This window comes from Littorina saxatilis, linkage group LG1, assembly GCF_037325665.1.
Source record: "Littorina saxatilis isolate snail1 linkage group LG1, US_GU_Lsax_2.0, whole genome shotgun sequence".
Classification (NCBI taxonomy): Eukaryota; Metazoa; Mollusca; class Gastropoda; order Littorinimorpha; family Littorinidae; genus Littorina; species Littorina saxatilis.
The window spans coordinates 94233072-94258363 of record NC_090245.1 but is presented as its reverse complement, the minus strand read 5'-3'; the positions used below and the strand labels follow the sequence as shown (position 1 = coordinate 94258363).

Genomic DNA, 25292 nt, shown 5'->3' with positions numbered 1-25292 from the left:
CTCTATCCCTCTTTGTTCTTTTTCTGTCATTTTATAATGCTGCACCGCAGGCAAAGATCCACAACCTCGCGCGCGCACACACACACACACACACACACGCACGCACGCGCGCACGCGCACACACACACACACATAAAACACACACACACACATATATACACATTAGATGATTACTCGCTTCGCAGGGTACCGGCTTCGCCGGGAAGAAGTAGAGCCGAATACCAGGCTGCGCCTGGGACCCGGCGAAACGAAGGAAAGGAGATAAACGCGCAAAACACTGGAGACCTTCTAAAAATAGTAACGTGCAGTGACCTTCTAAAAATAGTAACGTAGTACCGGGAATATGGATTGACGCCACACGGAGGAAGGGAGATAATCGCGGCTGAAAACACTGGAGAAGATAAGGAAGAGTTACTGGTAGTGGATCCAGACCAAAAAAACCCAAAATCGGTTAGGCGCGCACAGCGCTGCGCGCTGAGAGCACGTGTTGGAATATCTCATCGACCAGGTTGTGTCCAGGGTGTACCTGAATATGATCACCAAATTTGAAACAGATCCATCGAGAATCTTAGCCGCGCATCGCGCACAGACAGACAGACAGACAGACAGACAGACACTAGTCGTATATATATATAGATACAGGGGGTGGGCAAATAAAACAGTCAATGAAAAATCAGAGAGAGAGAAAGAGGGAGATAGGGGGAAGAGGGGGGGGGGGGAGAGAGAGAGAGAGAGAGAGAGAGAGAGAGAGAGAGAGAGAGAGAGAGACACACACACACACACACACACACACACGTATACACACACAGACAGAGAGAGACACGGACAGACAGACCGACAGAGACAGAAGGAGACACAGAGACAGAGAGCATTATTTCTTAATTCATCTGCTCACGACCAATTAATGCCATTGGGTGTATGAGAATATCAAATAACGATTATGACTGAAACGAGAAGCTGAGCACGCAACCATTATGCTAATCACCCCTTGCATGATCTTGTTTCGACGCACGCTTTGTTCAACAACAACATTATTTAAAAACAATGCATTTATTCATTGTTACCATGTTGTGTTTCTTTTTCTCCCTTCTTCTGTATATTTTTATGCGAGTGTTTCGCTTAAAGAAACACCCCTTCTCGCAAAAACCGATAAAGCCATCCCTTTATATTGTCACATGTATACCAAAAAGAAACAGCCTGGGTGCTTTGTGTGGACAATGGGAGTTTTTTTGCAGAATTAATTTGGTAAATGCAACCAGTGTTTCTTTATAAGGAAACTAATTCATTACAAACTGTCAACTCACCACAGCAAGCAGTCAGGGTGTTTATGATTAGTATTTGACCAAGTGGGGGGAAGGTCTTATACTGTGTAGAGCCTAAATGTCTGGCCAGACCTGAGATGGTCTGCCGAACTATTTTCAGAAAAATTGCCTTTAAAAAAAATCTTTCAGATTCGCGTGTGTGTCTCAAACAGATGAAGAGCAGCCCCCTGCCCCCAGTTAATAAAGTTAAGTTAAGTAAAAAAAATAAAAAAAATAAAAAAATTCATTTACATAAATTGATAAATACATAAATAATAACAAATCAAAATTGAAATTATAATTTTTTTTAAATACATAAATAAATATTACTAATAAAAGAAGAAGAAAATAGAAAAAAGAGAAAGAAGCATGGGATGATCTGATGGAAAAGTGGTCACAGGGGATGGGGATACTAGGCGAGGGGGTATAAACGCTTTAATCTAAAATGATGAGTCTGTTTTATGTAAAATTAGAAGACTGTAGAAGACTTTTACCACAAACAAATTCAATTACGGTTGTGATGAATTGTTTGGACATTTATAACACGATGCACGTCAACGACAAAAAGTAGAAGGGATAATATATACAATATTTAAGGTTTCAGCCCGCTTTCAAAAAGAAATAATATTTCCAAGAACAAAAAACAAACAAACAGCCAACAACAACAACAGTCAAGGTTGATCAGACTCAGAGACAAAGACAAATAAAAGAAACTAGAGACAGCCCAATATCAAATACACTGCGCATTGTGTGTTGATGTTATCTAGGTCAAAAATACCTCGTGGGAATATTATTCAGCCATCAGGCAATCAGCGCTAGCTTTGTGCTCGTCGCACACATACTTGCGCACACAACGACAACACAAAAATCCATATTTTGTTTGTTTTACGAATGAACTTAATTATTTGCTGGGTCCATAAAAATCACGAACCAGCTAGCTATTCTTTCTTGATTTATTTGTAACGCTTTGTCAGTTTGTGACTAAATGTATTCCTGTAGATTGGGAATCGAGACGAGAGAGAGAGAGAGAGAGTATGTGTGTGTGTGTGTGTGTGTGTGTGTGTGTGTGTGTGTGTGTGCGTGCGTGCGTGCGTGCGAGCGTGCGAGTGAGTGTGTGTAGATTCCTATAAAACTACTGTACAGATATTTATGAAAACTTTACACGTAAATTTTTCCAGATAATCCCACACATTTTATTTTTGAATATTTTTTTTATAATTGTCTTTGATGACGTCATAACCGGTTTAAAAAAAAAGTTGAGACTTTTGTTGCGACGTTATTTTTCAATCAAGTTGATTGACATTTTTGATATCGCTTTACACAACTATCTTTATTTATTTATTCATCATTATTTCGATTCTTCATCTTCTTCTTTTTACATTTAGTCAAGTTTTGACTAAATGTTTTAACATAGTGTGCGTGTGTGTGTGTGTGTGTGTGTGTGTGTGTGTGTGTGTGTGTCTGTCTGTGTGTCTGTCTGTGTGTCTGTCTGTGCGTGTTTGTGTAGAGCGATTCAGACTAAACTACTGGACCGATCTTTATGACATTTTACACGAGAGTTCCTGGGAATGATATTCCCGGACATTTTTTTATTTTTTTCGATAAATGTCTTTCATGACGTCATATCCGGCTTTTTGTAAAAGTTGAGGCGGCACTGTCACACCCTCATTTTTCAATCAAATTGATTGAAATTTTGGCCAAGAAATCTTCGACGAAGGCCGGACTTCGGTATTGCATTTCAGCTTGGTGGCTTAAAAATTCATTAATGACTTTGGTCATTAAAAATCTGAAAATTGTAAAAAAAATATATATAATTTACGTTCACCTTATTCTTCATCATTTCCTGATTCCAAAAACATATAAATGTGTTATATTTGGATTAAAAACAAGCTCTGAAAATTAAAAATATAAAAATTATGATCAAAATTAAATGTTCGAAATCAATTTAAAAACACTTTCATCTTATTCCTTGTCGGTTCCTGATTCCAAAAACATAGATATATATGATATGTTGGGATTAAAAACACGCTCAGAAAGTTAAAACGAAGAGAGGTACAGAAAAGCGTGCTATCCTTCTCAGCGCAACTACTTATTTATTTTATATTATAGTGAGTATTTCTACGCACATACCCTCCCAGAGGGAGGCTCATCGCGTTTACAATATGCCGTGTGAGATGGAATTTTTTACACAATATATCACGCATTCACATCGGCCAGTAAATCTCAAGCGTGTTAGGCGAGTATATACTTTTCACGGCCTATTATTCCAAGTCACACGGGTATTTGGTGGACATTTTTATATATGTCTATACAATTTTGCCAGGAAAGACCCTTTTGTCAATCGTGGGATCTTTAACGTGCACACCCCAATGTAGTGTACACGGAACCTCGGTTTTTCGTCTCATCCGAAAGACTAGCACTTGAACCCACCACCTAGGTTAGGAAAGGGGGGAGAAAATTGCGGCCTGACCCAGGCCTGAACACGCAACCTCTCGCTTCCGAGGCAAGTGCGTTTACCACTACTATACCCCGCTCTTCTTGTCAATTTCACTGCCTTTGCCACAAGCGGTGGACTGACGATGCTACGAGTATACGGTCTTGCTGAAAAATTGCATTGCGTTCAGTTTCATTCTGTGAGTTCGACAGCTTGACTAAATGTTGTATTTTCGCCTTACGCGACTTGTTTTCTTTCTTTTTTGCGCTCCGCGGGGCCGTCAAAGATTTCAACACGCAGTGGCAATTTATTTTTTAAACTGTTTATTTTTGAAACCGTGATTGCACTACCACTATTGGTTCCAAGACCACCACCACCATTTTCATTAGAGGCCACGTTTTCAGCACTCTAAAAAAAAATGTTCTTCATACCAAGCTTTTAGTTTACATCCAAATCTCCAAGGAAAACAAAAACAAATTTCAAACAACCCCTACCCCACGCCCTCGTCTTGCCTTGTCTAATCCCTTTTCTTTCTTGCCATAATATCTGGCTTCAGACAATTTATCGTCTTGCTTCATGCTTCCATTGGAAGAGGGCTTTGACCTTAGACAATGAAAGATCCCTTCAGGTCCAGTGGGGACGAGAACAACAAATCATACACATAAGACCATCATCAAGGCCAAGCAACACAAAAAGTGGTTGCAGCAGCACCCACACTACAACAAAAACGACGCCTTTCACCTGCTCACAAGGTCTGAGCAGGTCCTCATATTCAGGCTGCGGACAGGCCACAATCGAATGAACCACCACCTTTTCACCAAGTTCAGAATTGGCCAGTCAGACCAGTGCCCTTGTCAAACAGGCAGCATGACAACGGAACACCTGCTGCAGACTTGCCCACTACACGATGGCCTCAGGAGCCAGATCTGGGCGGAGGCGACCACGGTGCAAGGGAAGCTCTACAGCAGTCTGGACGACCTACAGCGCACGGCAACATTTGCGCGGAGAACCGGCGTTTCCATCTGAGTGATCGACAAGAAGAAGAAGAAGATACACATCAAACAACTTCGCGAACAACATATCAAACTATCTATCACACAACAGCTTATCGACTATTGTTCTATTTCAATCTTACCGACTGTTTCTCGAGCGACGTTGGGGCATCGCCCTTTGCTGAGTGGCTTCGTCTGACCAGTCACTGCCCTCCATCGCGCTCGCAGGGTTCCATCACATGTCAACTAATGACCAGTTAGATGATTACACACATGTATCCTCTTCACACAACACACGTGATATCCGTTAGCCAGTCAGGCGATATCTTCTCTTCACACACTCCGTTAAAATGGTAGTGCCTATGGGTTTTTTTCACCAAAGAGAAAAAAATGCATAAGCGCTATGTCTGGCCCATGTTTACTATTTTACACATGTAAAGGATATCCAGCTGCTGGGCCTTGTTTTTTTGAAATGGCAATAATGGAGGTAGCTTTGTGTTCACAGTAGGTCTGAGAGAGAAAAAAAACAGCATACGGTGCGCTATACCATCAACACGAACATCTCAACTACAGGGTATATCATCCTCTTCACATCAGTATGCACGTGATATTCGACAGCCAATAACTGTGATTATTCGTCTTCACACACTCTGTTGAAATGAGAATAATGGTGTCTTTTGTTTATAACAGGTTCGAGAGAAAAATCGTATATGTATGTGAACGCTATACCACTATGGTTTTTCTTATCATCTTCACACTATTATCCATGTAATATCCGACAGCTGGTCAAAGCGATTGTTTGAAGTGGACACAAAATAGTGTAGGCGGCACAGGTGAACTATAAGTACTCATGTTTAATTACAATAATGTTTATCATCCTTTTCACGCCATTGTCCACGTGTTATCCGACAGCGAATCACTTTGACTTTTTTGTTTTCATTCATTCCTTTGAAATGGTTGTGATAATAGCACTCTACCTTCCCAGTGGTCACACACTACTATAGGTGTCATAGGAGCACTATATAGGATTGCTTATGCCAGTATCCAAGTGACGTCCGACAGCCAATCGCTGCATTTTTTCTCTTCACATGTGCACACTCACCTAAAACGGTAAAGGTAATTATCTCCCTTGTTCACAGTGGACACAAATTGACATGGAGAGAAAAGGTGCACAAAACTCTTTATGGGTTCATTTTCCTTGCCGTGTTTCTTGTCCTTTTCACTCAATTATGCACGTGATACCCAATTGTGCGATTTGTATCTGCTAACTCCGTTGAGGTGGATATAATGATGGTGATCTTTGTACTACACAGTGACTCTAGAATATCTTGGAGAAAATTAGTGTATGGGCGCTATAAATAGCATTTGTTTATTATCTTTTTTGGGTCTCTCCTCATAATCTTAAACTTTTTTCATCGGCAGTAAAACCTGATTGGACACAAGACGGTGCCTGTGTGTTTCAACAAAAACGTATGGCACACTGTTGAAGACGATGTCGAAACAAACACACACGTGAACGCAGGTCCTTTCCTGTCATCATATATTGCACTGCTTTTTTTGTTGGTCAAACTGCACACTCCATTTGTCACGATTCATCTTGTCTCCACATCATTACTCCATGGCAGTCCCACAAGGCACCTGAAACAATGGAGGTAAAATAGATTAGAAAATGTTTGTTCACTCATTTCGTGAATAGAGAATACTACTGTGGAACCCGCTTATAAGAAAGTCCCGGGGAATATTTTTTGCTTTTTTATATCCGAGTTTTTTTCTTATCCAGAGACTCTGGATATAAGAAATATTGTTCTCTTATCCGATGAAAAACAATTTTAATCATATTTCTGGAAATGCAGTGCACTGTACATGGCTTACTGTGTCATATCAGATTAACACGATTTAAAAATAAAAAAATGCCGGCGAAAGCAAGACTATGTTATGTAAGCTTAATGGGTGGTGTCTCTCATATATATAGGTTATGTAGGATAAAACAATGTCTCACATCCTCCAACCTCTTGGGGTAAGAACGAAATCTCAGTTTTACAATACTCTCTCTAAAACATTGAAACCATACATCACGTGGTGCAAGCTGCCTTTAAAGACAATGCAAAATGAAACGAGCACACTCAAATAAAAGAACGACAGAAAGAGTCTCAGGAAAATAGTCCATATGCGTTAAGGATGCGCCCCCTCTACTGATATTGAAGTACATTAAAAAAAAAACCACAGAAGCATAGGGGCAGGGTTATGGGATAAGATTCTATAGATCTTGCCAAGAATGCATTGATGAAAAAAGCCTACACCCTAATCCAGCCAGATTACATATTTTAACAATCACATAGCGGAATCATGTAACAGCAAAGCAAACACGTCACAGAACTCTAATCCCACGAATGCATGTAGCGTTAAACGACACGGAGATTTCAGCTCACAAGCACTCGAATGCGCTATTTCGATCTCTTAATCATAATGTACAACACCTTGCTTTGCTACAAACACAACAACTTGAAGTGAACAAAGGCTGAGGCAACGACTGCATTTAATAATTAGAATCTCCACCCAGAAACACACACAAATCTCACGGTACCCACACACGTTGGGTGTTGTATTCACTTTCTCTTGATTGGCAAAAGTAACATTTTGATTTACTACAAGCGCGACAGCTGGGAGTGAACTCTTTTCTGCAGTTGTTGGAATCTATTTGTAGCTGTGTAGGAAAATAATAACAATAACTGCCAGAAGACAGGCAAGATGTGTGGTCACATAATTACAACCCCCAACCGTAACTGTATAGCTCTTGGGGCGATGAGACAGTTTTCTTGTTAGACTTATCACCAAATAACCATTTTTCTTTATTTGTGAGCACATTTTCAGAGTAAACATGACATATCTAAATATTTTTGGACTCAGTGAATGATACGAAATGCAATGCAATCAGTTTTAAATATGATTCTGAAAATTCAATTCTAATGACAACTTTAAAGGTGGTCGTCTACATTTTTGCTTTTTTTCAATAATCTTATGGTTAGATTTCGCTAAAAAGTTATGTCAGATGATGAATGAACCATGGTAAAAAAAGTTATAGAAAAAAAATATATGTAAAAAAAGATTTTGTGAAGTTTTTGGGTAGCGTGACTCACGCTTCCAATATTTTGTTTTCTGTTTGCTGAGAACATGTGCTTTGCCTAAAAATACTGACCAATCAAATTCATGTCACTATGCTTTTAGCCACGCCCAAACAAGTGCAGCAACAGTTTGACACTGGAGCGCTGTCCACGCTTTTTTTAAACGCACGAAATGCACGGGATTTGAGAGGAGTTTTGCGCTTGGCATTTTCCAAATAAGGATATCCTACTATGAGTACTACGCTGGAATACTACAATGAATTTTCAAACGGTTACACTGGCTTCGTCTTTCCTGATCGAAAGGGGGTGTATTGTTGATAATTGTAGATAATAGACTCTGCATTTTAATGGTCAAATGGCGATTTCGGTATAAAAATGTAGACAAGGACCTTTAATGAAAAAACTAATTTAACTATTTTTTAACTTTCCGAGCTGAAATGCAATCCCGTAGTCCACACTGAGTCCAAGATTGCTTGATCAAAATGTAAGTCAAATTGGTGAAAGATGATGTTGTCCCAATCCCTTAACTCTCACTAAGAGCCGGATATGACGTCATCAAAGACGTTAATGGCAACAACAACAAAATGCAAAGATAGGTCCAGTAGTTTTCTGGGAATCGCTCTACATACTGTTAAAAAAGAAAAAAAGAAAAAGACAAAAACACCTACACACCTGCAAACACACTCTTCAAAAACAGCTATTTAAGATATCTGACAATCGTCTGCCCGTTTGGGTTTGTCATCCATTCCATGTCTTAGATTTCAGGCCCAAACACCAACAAGATGCAAACGATTCCCCCTTCACTTCGTATTTCCCAATCAATCACCTACAGCGAATTGTTGCGGTTTGGATCGAATTTGAGTGGTCAAAGAGGTGTCCAGGGTTGATCGCCCACTCGTCACTCTCTCGATCGATGCTACCACAATGGCGGGCATTCACTTTCCTGGTGTACTCACACGATGGACAATGAAGCGTCACGGAACCATTGCCGGCCAATGAGGGAAACTCACATGAAAAAAAGTCAGAAACTGTGTCCGTAAACAGGAATGGTATAAAACCGATCGAACATATCATTATGGCCTTTACGCTTCATTCCTCTTGATGAAGTACATGGGGTGAAACTTGGTCTAAGCATGTCTGCAAAATTGTATCTAAATGGAAAGCCATTTGGTCCCAGCCCCCCTCCCCCCTCCCCAGCCCCCTAGAGAGAGAGAGAGAGAGAGAGAGAGAGAGAGAGAGAGAGAGAGAGAGAGAGAGAGAGATGAGAGAGAGAGACAGACAGAGAGAGACAGACAGACAGACAGACACAGACAGACAGACACAGACAGACAGACAGAGAAAATGTGGGCAAAGAGGGGTTAGCCCTTTTTGTTTTGTTTTTTGAACCAGCAATCACATTAGTTTTTCATATCCTCAAGAAAAAAAAATCACTCAATGCCCCTACGATCCAACTTCGTCAAATGTAATATGAATCAGAAACCAATTATCTGCTGTAACATTACATGAGCCCAGGAACAAAATTCTCTTATTACGCTCTAGTTTATAATATAAACGTTCAACAATCGTCTGTTATTTTAACTGAACTCGACCATGAAGAGTGAGAAGTTTCAAAGCTCTTGCTTAAAACACGTTAACCCTAACTCTAACCCTAAAAATGATAACTTCCTATCTTTCAACCCGTTTGTGACCTTGACATTTGACGAAGGTCAACAGAACTTGTGTCATGAACGAAGGTAATCAAGCACTGTATACTATCATGGTAATATTATGTCTGAAGTTCAAGGTAGTGAAGAAGAAGACAAGAAGAAGAACAAGAACAAGTAAAGTTGACTTTAATTTTTGTCTCCAAATTGATGCATTGTTTAAAGTGAGGTGTGAACATCATACTGAAAAATAATGACATCGTTTGGGGCTCTAATTTTTCTTTCAGATCATGTTCTTTTTATTAGAAAAACAAACATTGAATAAGTTCAGCATCAGAACAAAATTAACGTCACACACATAGACACAGACAGACAGACAGACAGACAGACAGACAGACAGACAGACAGACAGACACACACACACACACACACACACGCAAACAGGGTTTTGGTACTGCTAGAACGACATGCATGGTCCGCCACTGATTAGCTAAATAATCCTCTTCACCCCAGCGCGCAGAGATATCTTATCATCTGGTGTAACAAGCAATCAGCCTACCGGCAACAGCTGTTATCGAAATAAGAAATTACAGTAGAATCGACATTAGATTACAAATATCTATCTGTCTGTCTGTCGTTCTGTCTGTTTATCTGTCTGTTGTCTGTCTGTCTGTCTGTCAATGTGTCTGTCTGTCTGAGTCTATGTCTATGTGTGTGGATTTCTTTGTGTGTGTGTGTGTTCTGACACATAAAGGTAAAATCACGTTGACGAATTTACACCATCGGACGCACACGCACTACCGCCCTGATATGGCCCTTTGTGGTCGGCTGGGCGTTAAGCAAACAAACAAACAAACAAACAAATGCACACGCACTTCCGGAGACGCGTTGTTTACCTGCTTTCTTGGCACATGTTTATATGAGAAATCATTCCATCTGTCACAGTAAAAATAACACACACAAAACACACACAAAAACACGTCTGTGTCATCTGTACTGGAAAATACGGACGAAAGCAACGTGTAACGTTTCCAGAGGCCGAAAACTGACTGGTAGTTTGACTTCTAACAGGCCAAAGTAAAGACCATCAACCGAGTTTACAGAGGCCGAAAACTGGTAGTTTGACTTCTAACAGGCCAAAGTAAAGACCATCAACCGAGGAGTTTACAGAGGCCGAAAACTGGTAGTTTGACTTCTAACAGGCCAAAGTAAAGACCATCAACCGAGTTTACAGCTGGGATACGTGTACACTATTACTGCAGGGAATATCTGGGGTAAAATGGACCAAAGCAATTTTTCAGCTTCTGAGTTACGACCCGAACAAAACAAAGAATCAATACCTGTACTTTACTGAATGCAAAAAATTAACGATAGAACGTTAGAAGCAGGGAAGAAGTGCCACTTGTCTTTTTATTGTTCAAAATATGCCACAGAATGAAGGAGCGAACATAGGAAGACACGAAAGAAGGAAGGAATCCCCTTTATTTCTACAGGGAAATCAAAAGAAGGCGGAAGCATCTCTCAATTCAATGACTCTCGCTCAGTATTTTTGTCATACGTATAATAAAGCATCGACCCCGGGCGCGCGCATTAATTTTTAATATCTTTCAGAAGATGTTTTCTTTCTCCGCCTGTTGCCTGTTAATGCATTCGTTCCCTATTGACTTGCGCTTTTCAAAAAGTAAAGCAAGACAAATCTGTGACGCAGGTGCGATGGGGTACAGTTTCCCGTCCATATAAGGGATTTCGGTTGAAGAGAACTTTCCTTCCCATGCCGTGTAAAATAACTTGTACACCATTCCAAATGTGTCCAGTGTTTTACAAGGGATAAGGGTTCCCCTCCCTCTGGATACATACTAAAAATGTATTAATTGGCTGCTTTCTGTGCAGAGTAGAATTGTTTGTTTGAACTAATATTGCAGATTGACAGATGTCATCATCTGCAGTTATGGAATATTTTTCTGACAAATGTTCCCTCTGCGCAGAAAGCAGAATACTCATATCCCATCATATCCGCAGTAGAATTTTTGTAATTTAATCAATAGCGTTTTTGTGACAAAGTCTGGTAACCCTCATTCAAGTCTCAGTCGTTATCTCCGAAATTAGCACGTTTAAAGGCTATTTTGTTTCTTTTCCTTTTTTCTCATTGAAAGTACAGAAAAATGCATATTTTAAAAATCATTCCAATAAATGTTACAAGGGGAAGCCTCCAGCCTAAAAACATCTCCCCCCCCTACCCCTTTACAAATGACACCTACCATCATTCAACTCCAAACAAAAACGAATCCTTAACCCCCCCCCCCCACCCTAAGCCCGCCCCACCCCTCACCAGCACCCAATCGTGAGTTGCAAAATAGCAAGGTATGCTTGGCAAACATCAGTATCCTCGTTCCTACCCTCAGTAATTAACTCATCCCTGAATCTTTTCTCTTATTTCCTCACCTATAGCCCGAACAATCACACTAAATTCTTCTTCTTCTTCAGCGTTCGATCACACAAACAAATCTTCAGCTATTGACCGGAAAAATATGTTTCCACAAATATCTGTCTCTTTCAGCAAATAATCACTCCCACCACACAGTAACACCTTCCCTTAGTCACTAGCCGCCCCCCCCCCCCCCCCCTCCTTCCCTCGACCACATCGTGAGTAGTAGAATAGCGAGCAAATTGTTTCGTTCTTCCCACAAGCGTCGGCTATTCTCTCCTAATGGTCCCTCCCTTCTCTCTTTAGGAATCTCTTCTTGTTCATGATGATCTCTTTGTGTCCCTTAATGAGCGAAACACGCAACTATCCAGAGAACGGTTTTATCCTGATTATTCTGCTATTAACTGTGGTAGTTGTTCGCCTGCTCTCTTTTTCCGGTCTTGCAGCTTTAACTCGCCAACCACGAAGCTTGTTTGTTTGTTTGCTTCGTTGCTTGTATTCACCATCTATTCAAGAAAGTATGCGTAAATTTAAAAAAACAATAAAAAACACATTAAAACACTCGGATCGATTGGCACGTAATTTAAAGAAAATCAGAGGTCCAAAAGATGATTGCAGATAGTTCTGACACAAATAGATAAACAGGGATCGCGTCGATGCACGATTTACGCGGTATTTAAATTTTTTTTTTACCGCGAGGTAAGTAAGTAAGTAAGTAAGTAAGTAAGTAAGTAACTTTCAAAATTAACATACAAAGGTGACCATTTTCTCAAGAAACAACGTAGCAAATCACACCAAATAACACAGACAAAAAGAAGAAGAAAAAAAACACCAATCACAATACAAAACAAATTAGGAAGAAAAGAAAACTGGAAGTAAGAGAGGAATCTAGGCCAGGGAGGGAATAAACAAGCATGCGATCATCTCCGGCGAGTGCTAACAATGGTTAAAAACTGTGCACGCGTTCCACTTTCAATGTCGAATAAAGAACATCAGACTTAGAGTATTCCAGATATGTCCGGTACAGGCGACTGTGTTGGGATTGAAAATAAAAACACGCTTTATAGCCCCAGGGGTCCTTAAGTCGAGTATCGATTGTAGATAACGAAGACAACGGGACTTGCTACTACTTTTATCCCGATTGCCGAGAGGATACAGACCGCATCTATATCAACCGAACACGGATACAGTAGATTGCGCGTCGTGAAAACACACACTTATGGTTGCTCTTTCTCTCTCTCTCTGTCGCTCGCTGTCAGTCTGTCTATCTTTTTCTCTCTTCTCTTCTATCTTTCTCTGTCTCTGTCTGTCTGTCTGTCTGTCTGTCTGTCTGTCTGTCTGTCTGTCTGTCTGTCTGTCTGTCTGTCTGTCTGTCTGTCTGTCTCTCTCTCTCTCTCTTTCGTCATACTGTATTATGTGTATGCGTGTGTTAGTATCTTTTCGTATGGATGTCTGCGTGCGTGTATGTGCGTTTGGGCGTGCGTGTTTGAGGGTGATAGCTTGTGATCATTCTTCTTAAGCTTGAGATGCAGATCATCATTGCATGAGGTTCAAGAATCGATAGACCTCAACGATCACACGTTCAGGGCAGAGCTGGTAACAAAATGCAGATGTCGAGCTATACAATATCACGTCCAGCTATCATCAGGAACAACTGATTGTTGTGATGTGACTCACTGATCGAAGCGTATCCATGCAGTTCTTGCGCGGATCAGAAGAAACGTTTATGGAAATTATCGCAAACAATGCAGACGCCAACGTCTTGAGAAGTTATTGCGTTTCTTGGCAGGCGGGAGAATGTTATTTCTTGATTCCTGTTTCCAGGGCATTCTCACGGCTAATATATTGGATAAAGTGCAGCCTCGCCTTCTTCCAAAGTACAATGTAAAATATTGCACACTTGTATAGTTTCATGTGATTTTCAATTTATCAACCAAAACCATTCCCGTGGTGATATTTCTTGATAATATCTTGGATAAATGTAGCTTCAAGCAAAGTTCAAAATCTCTGTACCAAGTCATTCCCAAGACAATGTTTTTTTTGACCGATGGAAGGAACACAATAACATTGAGACATTTGTCGACAAAAATGCGATGGCAATTCTGATGAAAAAAACACCAAAAAAACCCAATCCGAAGCAATTAATTAATTGCGGAAGATAGACAACATCAGAGGTTAAGAGGCGTACCCTGACTGTTTAAAAACGGTTCAGACGAAGAAGGAAAAGCGTGAGTATACACAAACACACACACACACACACACAAACACACACACACACACACGCAAGCGGGTAGGGGAGGGGGGTAAGCCGCATTATTTTGTACCAATGTTAGTCTAATGTCGTCCTTGGTAACTGGTGCATGCCTGCCTACGCTAAAGATCATGTTGGTTCAGGACTAACAGATGAGTAGCCGGGTAGGTAGGCTGTTTGCCGAGTAATGGCAATGTCAATTAGTACAAACGCAGGTACATGTGAGAGAGAGAGAGAGAGAGAGAGAGAGAGAGAGAGAGAGAGAGAGAGAGAGAGAGGAGGAGGAGGGGGGGAGGGGTAACCCGTTCCTACAATTCACGCGTCATCAAGAATCTAAAGACTGATCAAATCAAGGTCCGAGTCATTATGCTTATGAATGGTCTGGCACGAACGAAAGTAGGGCCTACCTACGCACGCACGCAAACCCAAACATCACCCTTTTAGCTTTATCCTCAAAACCTAAAGCTACTCTTACACTGTGCCGAATTGCCCTTGCAAATAGAATTTACCAATAATTCACAATGATCGGGACATGGTCGCAAGACATTCGTAAATGTTCTTAACCATTCGTCTCTTGTTTTGAACATAGCAACATGTTTCTAATATATATTCGCAAAGAAGTCATATTCTTAACTTTTTTGCAACGTACTTGCACGACCAAGTTCGTTTGAGGGGGGGGGGGGGGGGGGGGTTCCAACTGAAGGCAGGGGTCCAGGGGCCGCTCAGGCCCCGGTTTGGTGCAGGGGCAACGCCTCCCAGAAGCCGAGAAAATTTTGCATTTGTGAGGTCATTTTTTGGTCTTTCCTTGCAATTGGGGAATCAAAATTACACATTTTCAACAGTAACAAAATACTTCATATATTCATTTACCATAGTGGTTCAGTGGAATAATCCCAAAGACATATATGCCTAGTAAATAAGTCTGACAGGACTCTTTACTTTGAATATTACTATGATGATGGACTTATAACGCAATATATGCAATCAGTGGCTTTGCGAAAAATTAACTTTATTTTTTGTATACGGAGAGATGGTCTTACGCATTTAAAAGCATGGAATGATGTGAGATGATGTGCCTTATTTTAAAAGAACTGAAAATGTGTATAGTCCAGAACTAGTCAATAGTGATCAAAGCTTAATAGGTCAGATGCAATGTATCATGATACTACTAATAGCAATGAACACTTATTCATCGCTCCTTCTCACAATTTGAGTTTCCTTTGAGACAGAGACACAAATACTGAAATTTACAAACTTAGAAACTTCGCAAGGTAGGCTATACCGAGGTTTTCTTGCGTGCTCGATCTACTGCGCACCGACCAAAAGATTTTGTTACTGTTCTGACACAGATCAGCGACACTGGTTGAGAGATGTGGAGATGTATCAGTATAGGATTAGTTGAGAATGAAAACATTACACACACCTGTGACCAGGAAGGTGAGTATAGTGTGCGCACTAACGGCTAAAATGAGGAGAACAGCAGGCGCACAAATTCAAGATTTAACTTTGACACCTGTCAAGTCTTGCTACTGTTTTTTGGGAAACGCAAACGTTGTCAATGACACGCTGCAACAAGTGATCATTTATAAATAGACTGTCAGCCAGCAGCTGTCACGTACCCATGGTATTTAAGACGAAGTGTATTCTGTTTTCAAAAAATAAAATAAATAAAGTAAAGTGAAACAGAATAAATAACCCCAATTTAAAAGAAAAACAGAAAAACATTGTGAAGTAGGAGACGGATATTTCGCAACAGCTACGACAGCCTTTCAGACTAAACTATTGATAGTAACAGGGCTAGCTCGTAAAGTAAACATCGCTGCGCCGCTATTACGAACGAAACCGGCAGCACCTAGAAGTAGGCTACTATTGTAAATAAATGTCGGATGAGTCAAAGAGTTTTCTGTCCAGTATCCTTCAACTTAAGTAAACACGCACACACACACACACACACAACTTGGCACACCTACACAGACACACACACTTGGCACACCTACACACACACACACACACTCTTGGCACACAAACACACACACTTATGTCACACACACTCAAACCCACACACATTCATATCCCCCTCACACACACTTACACACTGGACTGTACACACACACACACACACACACACTCACACACACCTGGGCTGGCTCTCGGACACCCACAGGTGCAAACACACTTCTCAGTCTCTCTCTCTGTTCCCATGTCTGTCTGTCTTTCTCTGTCTGTCCCTCTCTCTCTCTCTCTCTCAGTCTCTTTTTCTCTACTCTTGTGAAAAGTACGGAACGCTTCAATGGCTCAATAGTTTGTTATAAATGCAGCATAATTATGCAACCCTGACACCAACCATATTTCCAGGTTCACATTTTTAGTGAAAGAAGTACCTGAACTGAAAACGGGCGGTGAGGATTGATTTTTTTTAACAAGAAACCGGCGGCACTGGGTTTTTACAAAGAATATAAAGGATCGAGGATTGTATCATTGACGACATGGCTTCTCGACCTGTACTTTCAAGTTTGCGAACGCAATGCTGCGTTTGTATCAGAGGCAGCGTAGGGTGCGCACGACCCAGGAAAAGTGTGTTCGAAATCACGGACAGAGACGGAAAAAGTGTAAGAGAGACAGACAGACAGACATGCAGACAGTACAACGCAGGACAACTGTTCTAGTGACTGCAGTGAGAAAGGCAGGCATACACTTTTTTCCCAGAACGAACACATAAGGTCCACACAAAAAAGGTGTGGTTAAGGTAACATAGCCCAAAAAAATAGGGTAGGAAGGTAGGCAATCACTTTTTTTTTTTAAACTTTTTTTTCTAATGTGTACAAATTAAACCTACTTGACAGGGAAATAAGTGTGCGACTCGAGCGCTTTCGCTTTCATTGCGTTTTCTGCACTCGTTTTCTTGTTTTTTGGGTGTTTTTTTGGACAAATTTATGTAATAAAAAGTTATAGGGTCGGCCCCTAAAAATAGGGTAGGTCGGGTTACCGTAACCAAACCTATTTTTTTAGGCCTAACACGGTTACATGCGCTGGTTTGTTGCTGTTCAGTTTCTGAAACCTCCATTGAAACACTTTCTCCTCCACCAGGGCCGGACCCGGGGGGGGGGGGGGGGGTTCCAGGGGTTCCGGAACCCCACCCCTGGAAAAAGCATGTACCTTGCTTTGACTTTTACTAGTTTTAGCACCAAAACAATGCTGCTCTTAACCCTCAAAACAAGGCCCAGAATGCACCAGATTGCACAGATTTTAACCGTTTTTCAAAATTTGTTCGGGGGGGCATGCCCCCGGAGCCCCCTAGTTCGCGCGCCTGCTTTGCAGGCGCGCGCTTGTGGCTTCGCCACTTCGCTGATTTGCCCCCCCAAAAAAGGAGGACCCCCCCCCCTTACAACTCATTTGGTCCGGCCCTGTCCACCTCACCCGTCTCTACAGCCACCACCTAACCACAGGTCCACCCGGGCTTCCACAGTTTGTGGCCCCGATACACGTCAGTCAAAAATCTTAAAAAGGTAATCTTGAACTTTAGCGTGTTAAATTCATAGCTCAGAATCCAGTGACACAAATGCCTCTGAATTATGAGCTACTGAATTAACACGCTAAAGTTCAAGATTACCCTTAAAAAGTTCTTGAAAATAATCTCACCTTGTTTGTTTCGAATTCAATAAAAACATTCACCGCTATTTAGCACGTGGGCAAATTCTCAGCCACTGCGCAATTCTCGAAATGTTGCTGATAATCCAATCATTACAGTTTAGACCACTTGCACTTGCAGTCTCCACTTCGACCGAACTGATCTGCTGGGTTCACAAAAGCGCATCCACAACCAAACTCCACTGTGCTAGTTTCGCATTTCTACTTAAACTCACATCATTTCAAAGGCACTGGTGATCGTGAACATGTGTTTTATCTTGGCAGCATTGCATCTGTCCTACTGCCTGACATTTCAGTGTGTAAGCACGGATGCATTCCAACATGCGCTGTCCTGAGCCTACGCTACTGTCGTCTGCTTGAATTCGTCAGTAGCACGGCGCGGCTGTCGTCTGCTTCACTACTCGAACGACGCGCGCGCGCCATCGGCCAATCGAAGAGCCGCTATCATAGCTGTGGGGGTTATCCAACCCCAATTACTGTTGTTGGAAGCTTCTGACGGATATAATCTGGTTACTTGGACATATTTGTAAAAAATTACTAATAGAGCAAAGAAGTTGAAGTTTAAAGCCCGACGTGCTCTGCTTAATTGACTCCCGTCCGCCGTACCAGTGTGTGTGCGTGTGTGTGTGTGTGTGTGTGCGTCAGTGTACACGGGTGAAGTGTCAACGAGCGAACACCAAATGATTGTGGGATACACAACCCCACGCATTGCCTCTCTACCCTCTCCCTCCCCCAACCCCACCTTAACCAATCCCGCCTCTTCTCCCGTCCGTTTTGTTCAGTGAAGGTGGGGACATTATAACACGGAATACGTCGCCGTATTAAGTACGTAGTCACACCATGCTGTGCATCCAGGTGCACGAAAAATAGCAAACAAGCATTACAACGACGTGATATACATAACAGGGATGAAGTTGGCAGGGCCGGACTAGGCTAAGAGGAGGGGGGGGGGGGGTTTGCCAGTGGTGGTCCAGGGGGATGGGTGACATGGGTAGGTCATATTCTGAGATAGGAAAATGGTCGCTCCTTGCATGAAACGGCATAAAATAAACAATAATAAAAATTTTTTTAAATAAGTGAGGTACATGTTTAGGCTAGGGGGGTGGGGGGTGCGCAACCCCCATAACCCCCCCGGTAGTCCGGCCCTGGTTGGATTGTGTATGTCAGTGTCACGCAGCGCTCTCCTGATTTGAATCATGCCGTCGCCCCATTTAGTCTCCGTAAAGCAGGTAGGATCGATGCAGCCAGATTTTCACACTTGGGTCATGCCATCGTGGAAAAAACACACAACCAAAACATTTTTTCAGGAACCGTCTGTGTGTGTGTGTGTGTGTGTGTCTGTGTGTGTGTGTGTCTGTGTGTGTGTGTGTAAAAATGTAAGCAGACACAAATACAGAGCAAAAGCGACCAGCTTTACACTCACTTTAGAAACTGCAATAGAAAGCAATGAGGACATTAACAGTAATGTTAATATGACAGGGGAGGCTACCGCTCCTTTCACGGCAGACTCTGCACCCGAGTTGTTGGCCTTTAAGTCAACACCGGTGGATTGTGGGATTCTGTTTGTGATGGGGTCGGGTGGTTTCCGATTGTCTGTATGTTCATGGAAACCTTCGGGTATCCATAACAGTTTTTATAGGGCTAAGAAATTAGCCCTAACATTTTCAATCCTCGGATTGCACTTCGCCTCCCGTGGTGATCGTAGTGTTTCGGCACTCGGTTACATTAACATCAATAATTAAACAGCAATTTAAACAGCAAATTGCCACACAGTCTGGTTAAAATAATAAAGACACGTAGAAATATGTGTGGGTTATTTTATTAAAGGAAAGGAGAGGGGTCGGGGGTAGAGAGAGAGAGAGAGAGAGAGAGAGAGAGAAACAGACAGACAGACAGACAGACAGACATACAGAGCGGCAGACAGAGAGACAGAGACAGAAAAAAAATGGACAGAATTTACGACAGATAAACAGACAGTCAGACAGACATTCAGACAGACAGACATAGGCATTTTACTGCCGATGCGAGGCGCCAATGTACTTACGAGAGAGAGGAACATCATGCAGGTAATATCTAGCTTGTGGACAGCTTTCGTATAATTTACGAATGAATAGCTCGAGCAAATAAATGTATAGCACAACAGGCTTTGAACAAGTAATCTAAATCCCCGACATCGAGCGTCCCCCCCCCCCCCCCTAAAAAAGAAACGAAAAGAAAAAGATGATATGTTCCAAAAACAACTCGACATAACTAGCGAAAGCATGTATGGCAAAAGTTGCCCCTCCCCCCCTCTCTTTTCATCCTCTGTGCTCCTCTCGATACCCCTCCCGCTCTCCTATTTTGTTTGTTTGTTTGCTTAACGCCCAGCCGACCACGAAGGGCCATATCAGGGCGGTGCTGCTTTGACATTTAACGTGCGCCACACACAAGACAGAAGTCGCAGCACAGGCTTCCTGTCTCACCCAGTCACATTATTCTGACACCGGACCAACCAGTCCTAGCACTAACCCCATAATGCCAGACGCCAGGCGGAGCAGCCACTAGATTGCCAATTTTAAAGTCTTAGGTATGACCCGGCCGGGGTTCGAACCCACGACCTCCCGATCACGGGGCGGACGCCTTACCACTAGGCCAACCGTGCCGGTCCGCTCTCCTATTGCCCCGAGCGATTCATATGCCGCTGCACATCTCCTCCTAATCTGATTGAATCTGTCGGCATGCAAATGATTATCTTTCGTGATCTCATGAAAAGCTGAGGCATCAAAGTATCCATGATCTGAGAATATCAGGGTTGGTCCCGGCACGCAGTTCTCTGTGCCGTCGGTACGTGATACACAGACAATTCTCGTCAAACAAGCAGTTCCAGACAAACACCAGAAATATTAGGAAATTGATGAACGTTCGGTTGTAAGATCGTCGGCACGAAAAATTAGGTTGAACATACATACATGCATAAAAAGGAAGAATGAAACGAACGTTTCTTTTTCTTTTTCAAAGTTGTCTAACGAGAGAGAGAGAGAGAGAGAGAGAGAGAGAGAGAGAGAGAGAGAGAGAGAGAGAGAGAGAGAGAGACAGACAGACAGACAGAGAGAGAGAGACAGAGAGAGAGACATAGAGAGAGAGATAGACAGACAGAGAGAGAGAGAGAGAGAGAGAGAGAGACAGAGACAGAGACAGAGACAGAGACAGAGACAGAGACAGAGTCTGGAGTCTGGAAGGTTTATTGATTAGGCCTTGGACCCATTTCAATTCGGGGTGTACAAAGTTTCAAAATTACATGCTTCATGCATAATAATCATAATAATATTAATCATAATAATAATCATCATCATCGTAATGACAGGCATTTACAACAGCAAAACGTTTGAAAAAGGACAGTAATGCATCAACACTTTTGCTCTGTCACACTTCACTCATGTCTCTCTGTCATCCTTCCATCCATCCATCCATCCATCCAACCATCCTTCCATCCATCTCATGTCCCTCTGTCATCCATCCATCTAATCATCCGTCTGTCTGTCCTACCATTCATCCGTCATCCATCTATTCATCCCTCCATCTATCCCTTCACCTGCCCTTCCACACGTAAATCTGCAAACAGTTATATGCATAATCGTTGCATCTCTGATACATAGCATCACATTAACGTTTTCAAAAAACAAAACATTATTACTATTTTTTAAGCAATCGACAAAAACAACAAAAATAGCATACACATAAAACAAGATCATGCAATATCTCATATTCACTGTCCCCACTCACTGCGTATTTTAAACGCGTTCATGATGAAGGTTGCAAGTCTAAGTAATATTGATCTGTTTGGTGTCGCTAGAAGTAGAGACAGAGAGACAGAGAGAGACAGAGAGAGAGAGAGACAGAGAGACAGAGAGAGACAGAGAGAGAGAGAGAGACAGACAGACAGACAGACCGACAGACAGACAGACTGCCAGACAGACAGAGGGAGACAGCCATATACATCTATATATAAAGTTATAATGAGAGCGCTGCTAAAAATGCCAAAATGTGCACTCGATCGCTTGTACTTTTAAAGAAAAGTTAAATATAGAATGACGTCAAGAGCGAGAATGCATAGAAATTATACATGAGCAAGGGAGATCATCCTTTACTCTGTGTGTGTCTCCACCGCCTACATTCCAACTAGTGGAATTTTGAAAGCAGGGAGCACACTAGAGGTAATGGAAGAGGTGGGGGGTGCGGGTAAGAATTAGATCTAGAAAGAACTCTTCACAGACAGCCTACTGGAGAATCAAACCCTTTCGGAGCCGATTGCAAGAGCGAGAATGCATAGAAATTATACATGAGAACTTGTGTCTGTGTGTGTGTGTGTGTGTGTGTCCGCGATGCACGGCCAAAGTTCTCGATGGATCTCTTTCAAATTTGGTGGCCGTATTCAGGTAGCCTACATCCCTGACACAACCTGCTCGATGAGATATTTCAACACGTGCTCTCAGCGCGCAGCGCTGAACCGATTTTGGTTTTTCTCTGGATCCATTCCCAGTAACTCTTCCTTATCTTCTCCAGTGTTTTCAGCGTTTATCTCCCTTCCTTCGTGTGGCGTCAATCCATATTCCCGTTTCTATTTTTAGAAGGTCACTGTCGACAACGCTCAATCCATATTCCCGTTATACTATTTTTAGAAGGTCACCGTCCCGGCGAAGCCGGGTATTACTCTTCTCCAGTGTTTTGCGCGTTTATCTCCCTTCCTTCGTGTGGTGCCAAAGCCGGGTATTTGGCTCGACTTCTTCCCGGCGAAGCCGTACCCGACGAAGCGGGTATTCATCTAGTATATAATATATATGTATAGATAGAGAGAGAGAGAGATAGAGAGAGAGAGAGAGAGAGAGAGACAGAGACAGAGATAGAGGGAGAGAGACAGACAGAGAGAAGAGAAGAGACAGAGAGAGACAGACAGGCAGACAGAGAGAGACAGAGAGAGAGAGAAAGATAGAGAGAGAAACAGACAGACAGAGAGACAGACAGACAGAGCTAACTTCTATCAAGTCTGTAAAACCTTTCCTTCAACAGTGTTTTCTTATAATTATTGCAAAATTATTGGTCGGGCAAATTTTGGCCCAAAAAGAACGGAAAACAAAGGTTTTCATTTCCCATGACGCTGCACACTGGACGCAAAAACTTATCGTTGGATATATGAGCAGAGACTTGCGATCAATCCCCTTTAGTGCTAGCTCGGGGGGAATGGGGCTAAGCCAAGGACGGAATTGATCTTCTGCTCGGAGGATAGAAAGGATGACTCCCTGTCAGCCGCAAAAATCCACTTGCTTATCGATATCATCAATATCCAGAGCCAAATATCGTTTGTAGAAAAAATGTATCGGGAACCGAGACGAGACTTCATGAACGGCAAATGTGAAGTGGCACAATATTATGCGTGACGACTGACGTCATCAGTCTGTGCGCAAAAGAAATTAAAAAACCCAACTATCAACCGTATTTTTCAATGACAGTTTGTTTTGGGTCATATTTTCTCTCAGGACTCTTGGATTGCATTTTCATTTGGAAATTAGACATTAATTAACTAATTTGTTGATTAAAATTCTGCTTAAAATCGAAACTGCCATAACACATTCAGCAAAGATTTCATTATATTCTTTATCATTTCCTGATTTCAGGAATATGATAAGTTTACTCTGAAAATAATGAAAATCCTTGTTGTGCAAATTAGGTTCATGGTTTCTTTTTCGACGCTGGTCCGCGCTGTCTCGGGCAATTGGATAATGAGCAATTTGTGCGGAGGTTGTAATGTGTAAAAAAAAAGTTTGAAATATAATTTCCGTCAAAATATTCAGATTATTATCTTTCTTTGTCTTCATTTGCAGATCTCCGTCCATACGATTCCTACTGCTGCCGTCTTCGTCTGTTGTTCCTTTCTTCGAGCTGCAATGACTGTTCTCCCCTGCCTTCGCCTATGTCGTCATTAAGTTGATTGGAAGCTGGCGCCATTTTGTTTAGCGTATGTGACCTAAATGCTATGTCGTCTGCTGGGCCTAACTTCCTGTTGCATTGGTTGTCTGCCCCTGCCTTGGTTGTCTGTCGTGCCTTTCTTCATGCTGCTACGATTGTCGGCCCTGTCGACACCTTCATCGTCTTCATGGCATTTCTCCCAGCTGCAATGGTTGGCTGCCCCAGCTTTCACTTTTGTTGTCTGCTGGGCCTTTCTTCATGCTGCAATGGTTGTCTGCTCCTGCCTTCACCTTTATCATCTGTTGGGACTAATATTTCCTGCTTCAATTGTGCAAAGAAACAATCTAAAATATGTGCAAAAAGATTTTCTCTCTCATTCCACTTGAACAAGGCATGGACATGCCGGATGAAAGTGAGAGTCTACAAGAGGCCAACCCAGGAGAAACCAGTCCCCCTTTTCCCCCATCCCATGCCCAAAAACTGTTGCATTATGGTCACCTCATAAATAGACCAACATCATAGTCTGGAACTGGCTAATTGGTCTTGATTGGAGGAATGCTACGAACAGCAGATAAGTAATCAAATCCTATCTTTTAAAAGTGCTGCAGTTTGACTTTATTTCCATTTTTAATTTCAAGAAACTGTGAGAAGTAAGTTTTACAAGAAATTTTAGTCTGAAACTTAAAGGCACAGTAAGCCTCCCGTAAACCATCACAGATACGATCAGGCTTTTACACACAGTACAAACACCCTTTCATTTAAACACTCACCGATTGAGAACATCCTAGGTGCCCTCCGTAAAGAGCGAACAATTTTCAAAGAATTTATTTTTGCGTGGTTTATCTTACCTCTGAGCCATCGTGAACCCGTGTGATCCAGTTTCCCTTTTTCACAATGTAGTCGTCAGTTAGTCATTTGAATGCGACTCTATGTCAGCTTATCTACAATAGCACGTTTTTATGCACGAAACAAACGGCTGTGGTTCACAAGAACTCTAGCGATGGCTTTTGACTGTTGAGAGGAACGGCGATATGCCGCATAAACCGTCGTCTGCTACGACCCTTGCGTGACCCTGCTTCTGGGCTTTTCTTTTTTCAAATTTTCACAACTTCGAATTGCACTGATCTTGTCTTGATGAAAACACGCTGTCAATTTATTATTTAGATTTTAAAAGTTAGGTCTAGCGCAAAACCGCACCACGGTCCAATAACTTTGTGATTATCATCGATCCACGGCTATCGCCAGTTTAAGGGAAGTAACTCATTTTTGACCTGAGTTCAGGATGGGTCCAAAAAGTGTTCGAGACAATCTGCAAAATTAATTCTTTAAAAATTGCTCGCTCTTTACGTAGGGCACCTAGGATGTTCCCGTTTGGTGAGCGTTCAAATGGAAGGGTGTTTGTACTGTGTGTAAAAGCCTGATAATTGTTCCCCGACAACTGCCCCCCCCCCCCTCCGGATAATTGCCCTACTAGGACAATTGCCCCCCGGACACCTGCCCCCTCCCCCCCACCGAGGGAGGACAACTGCCCCC

The 25292-nt window shown here is 42.1% G+C and overlaps 1 protein-coding gene across 1 annotated transcript in view; it reads right to left on the bottom strand.

Moving 5' to 3' along the window:
• LOC138946081 (uncharacterized) overlaps window positions 1-18147 on the bottom strand; it is a gene marked incomplete in the record, with an annotated part of 65726 nt that extends 47579 nt beyond the window's left edge. The window contains 2 exon segments of the mRNA XM_070317594.1: window positions 4871-6365; window positions 17808-18147. Coding sequence (XP_070173695.1) covers window positions 4871-4944 — 74 coding nt within the window.
• Between the last annotated feature and the right edge of the window lie 7145 nt (window positions 18148-25292).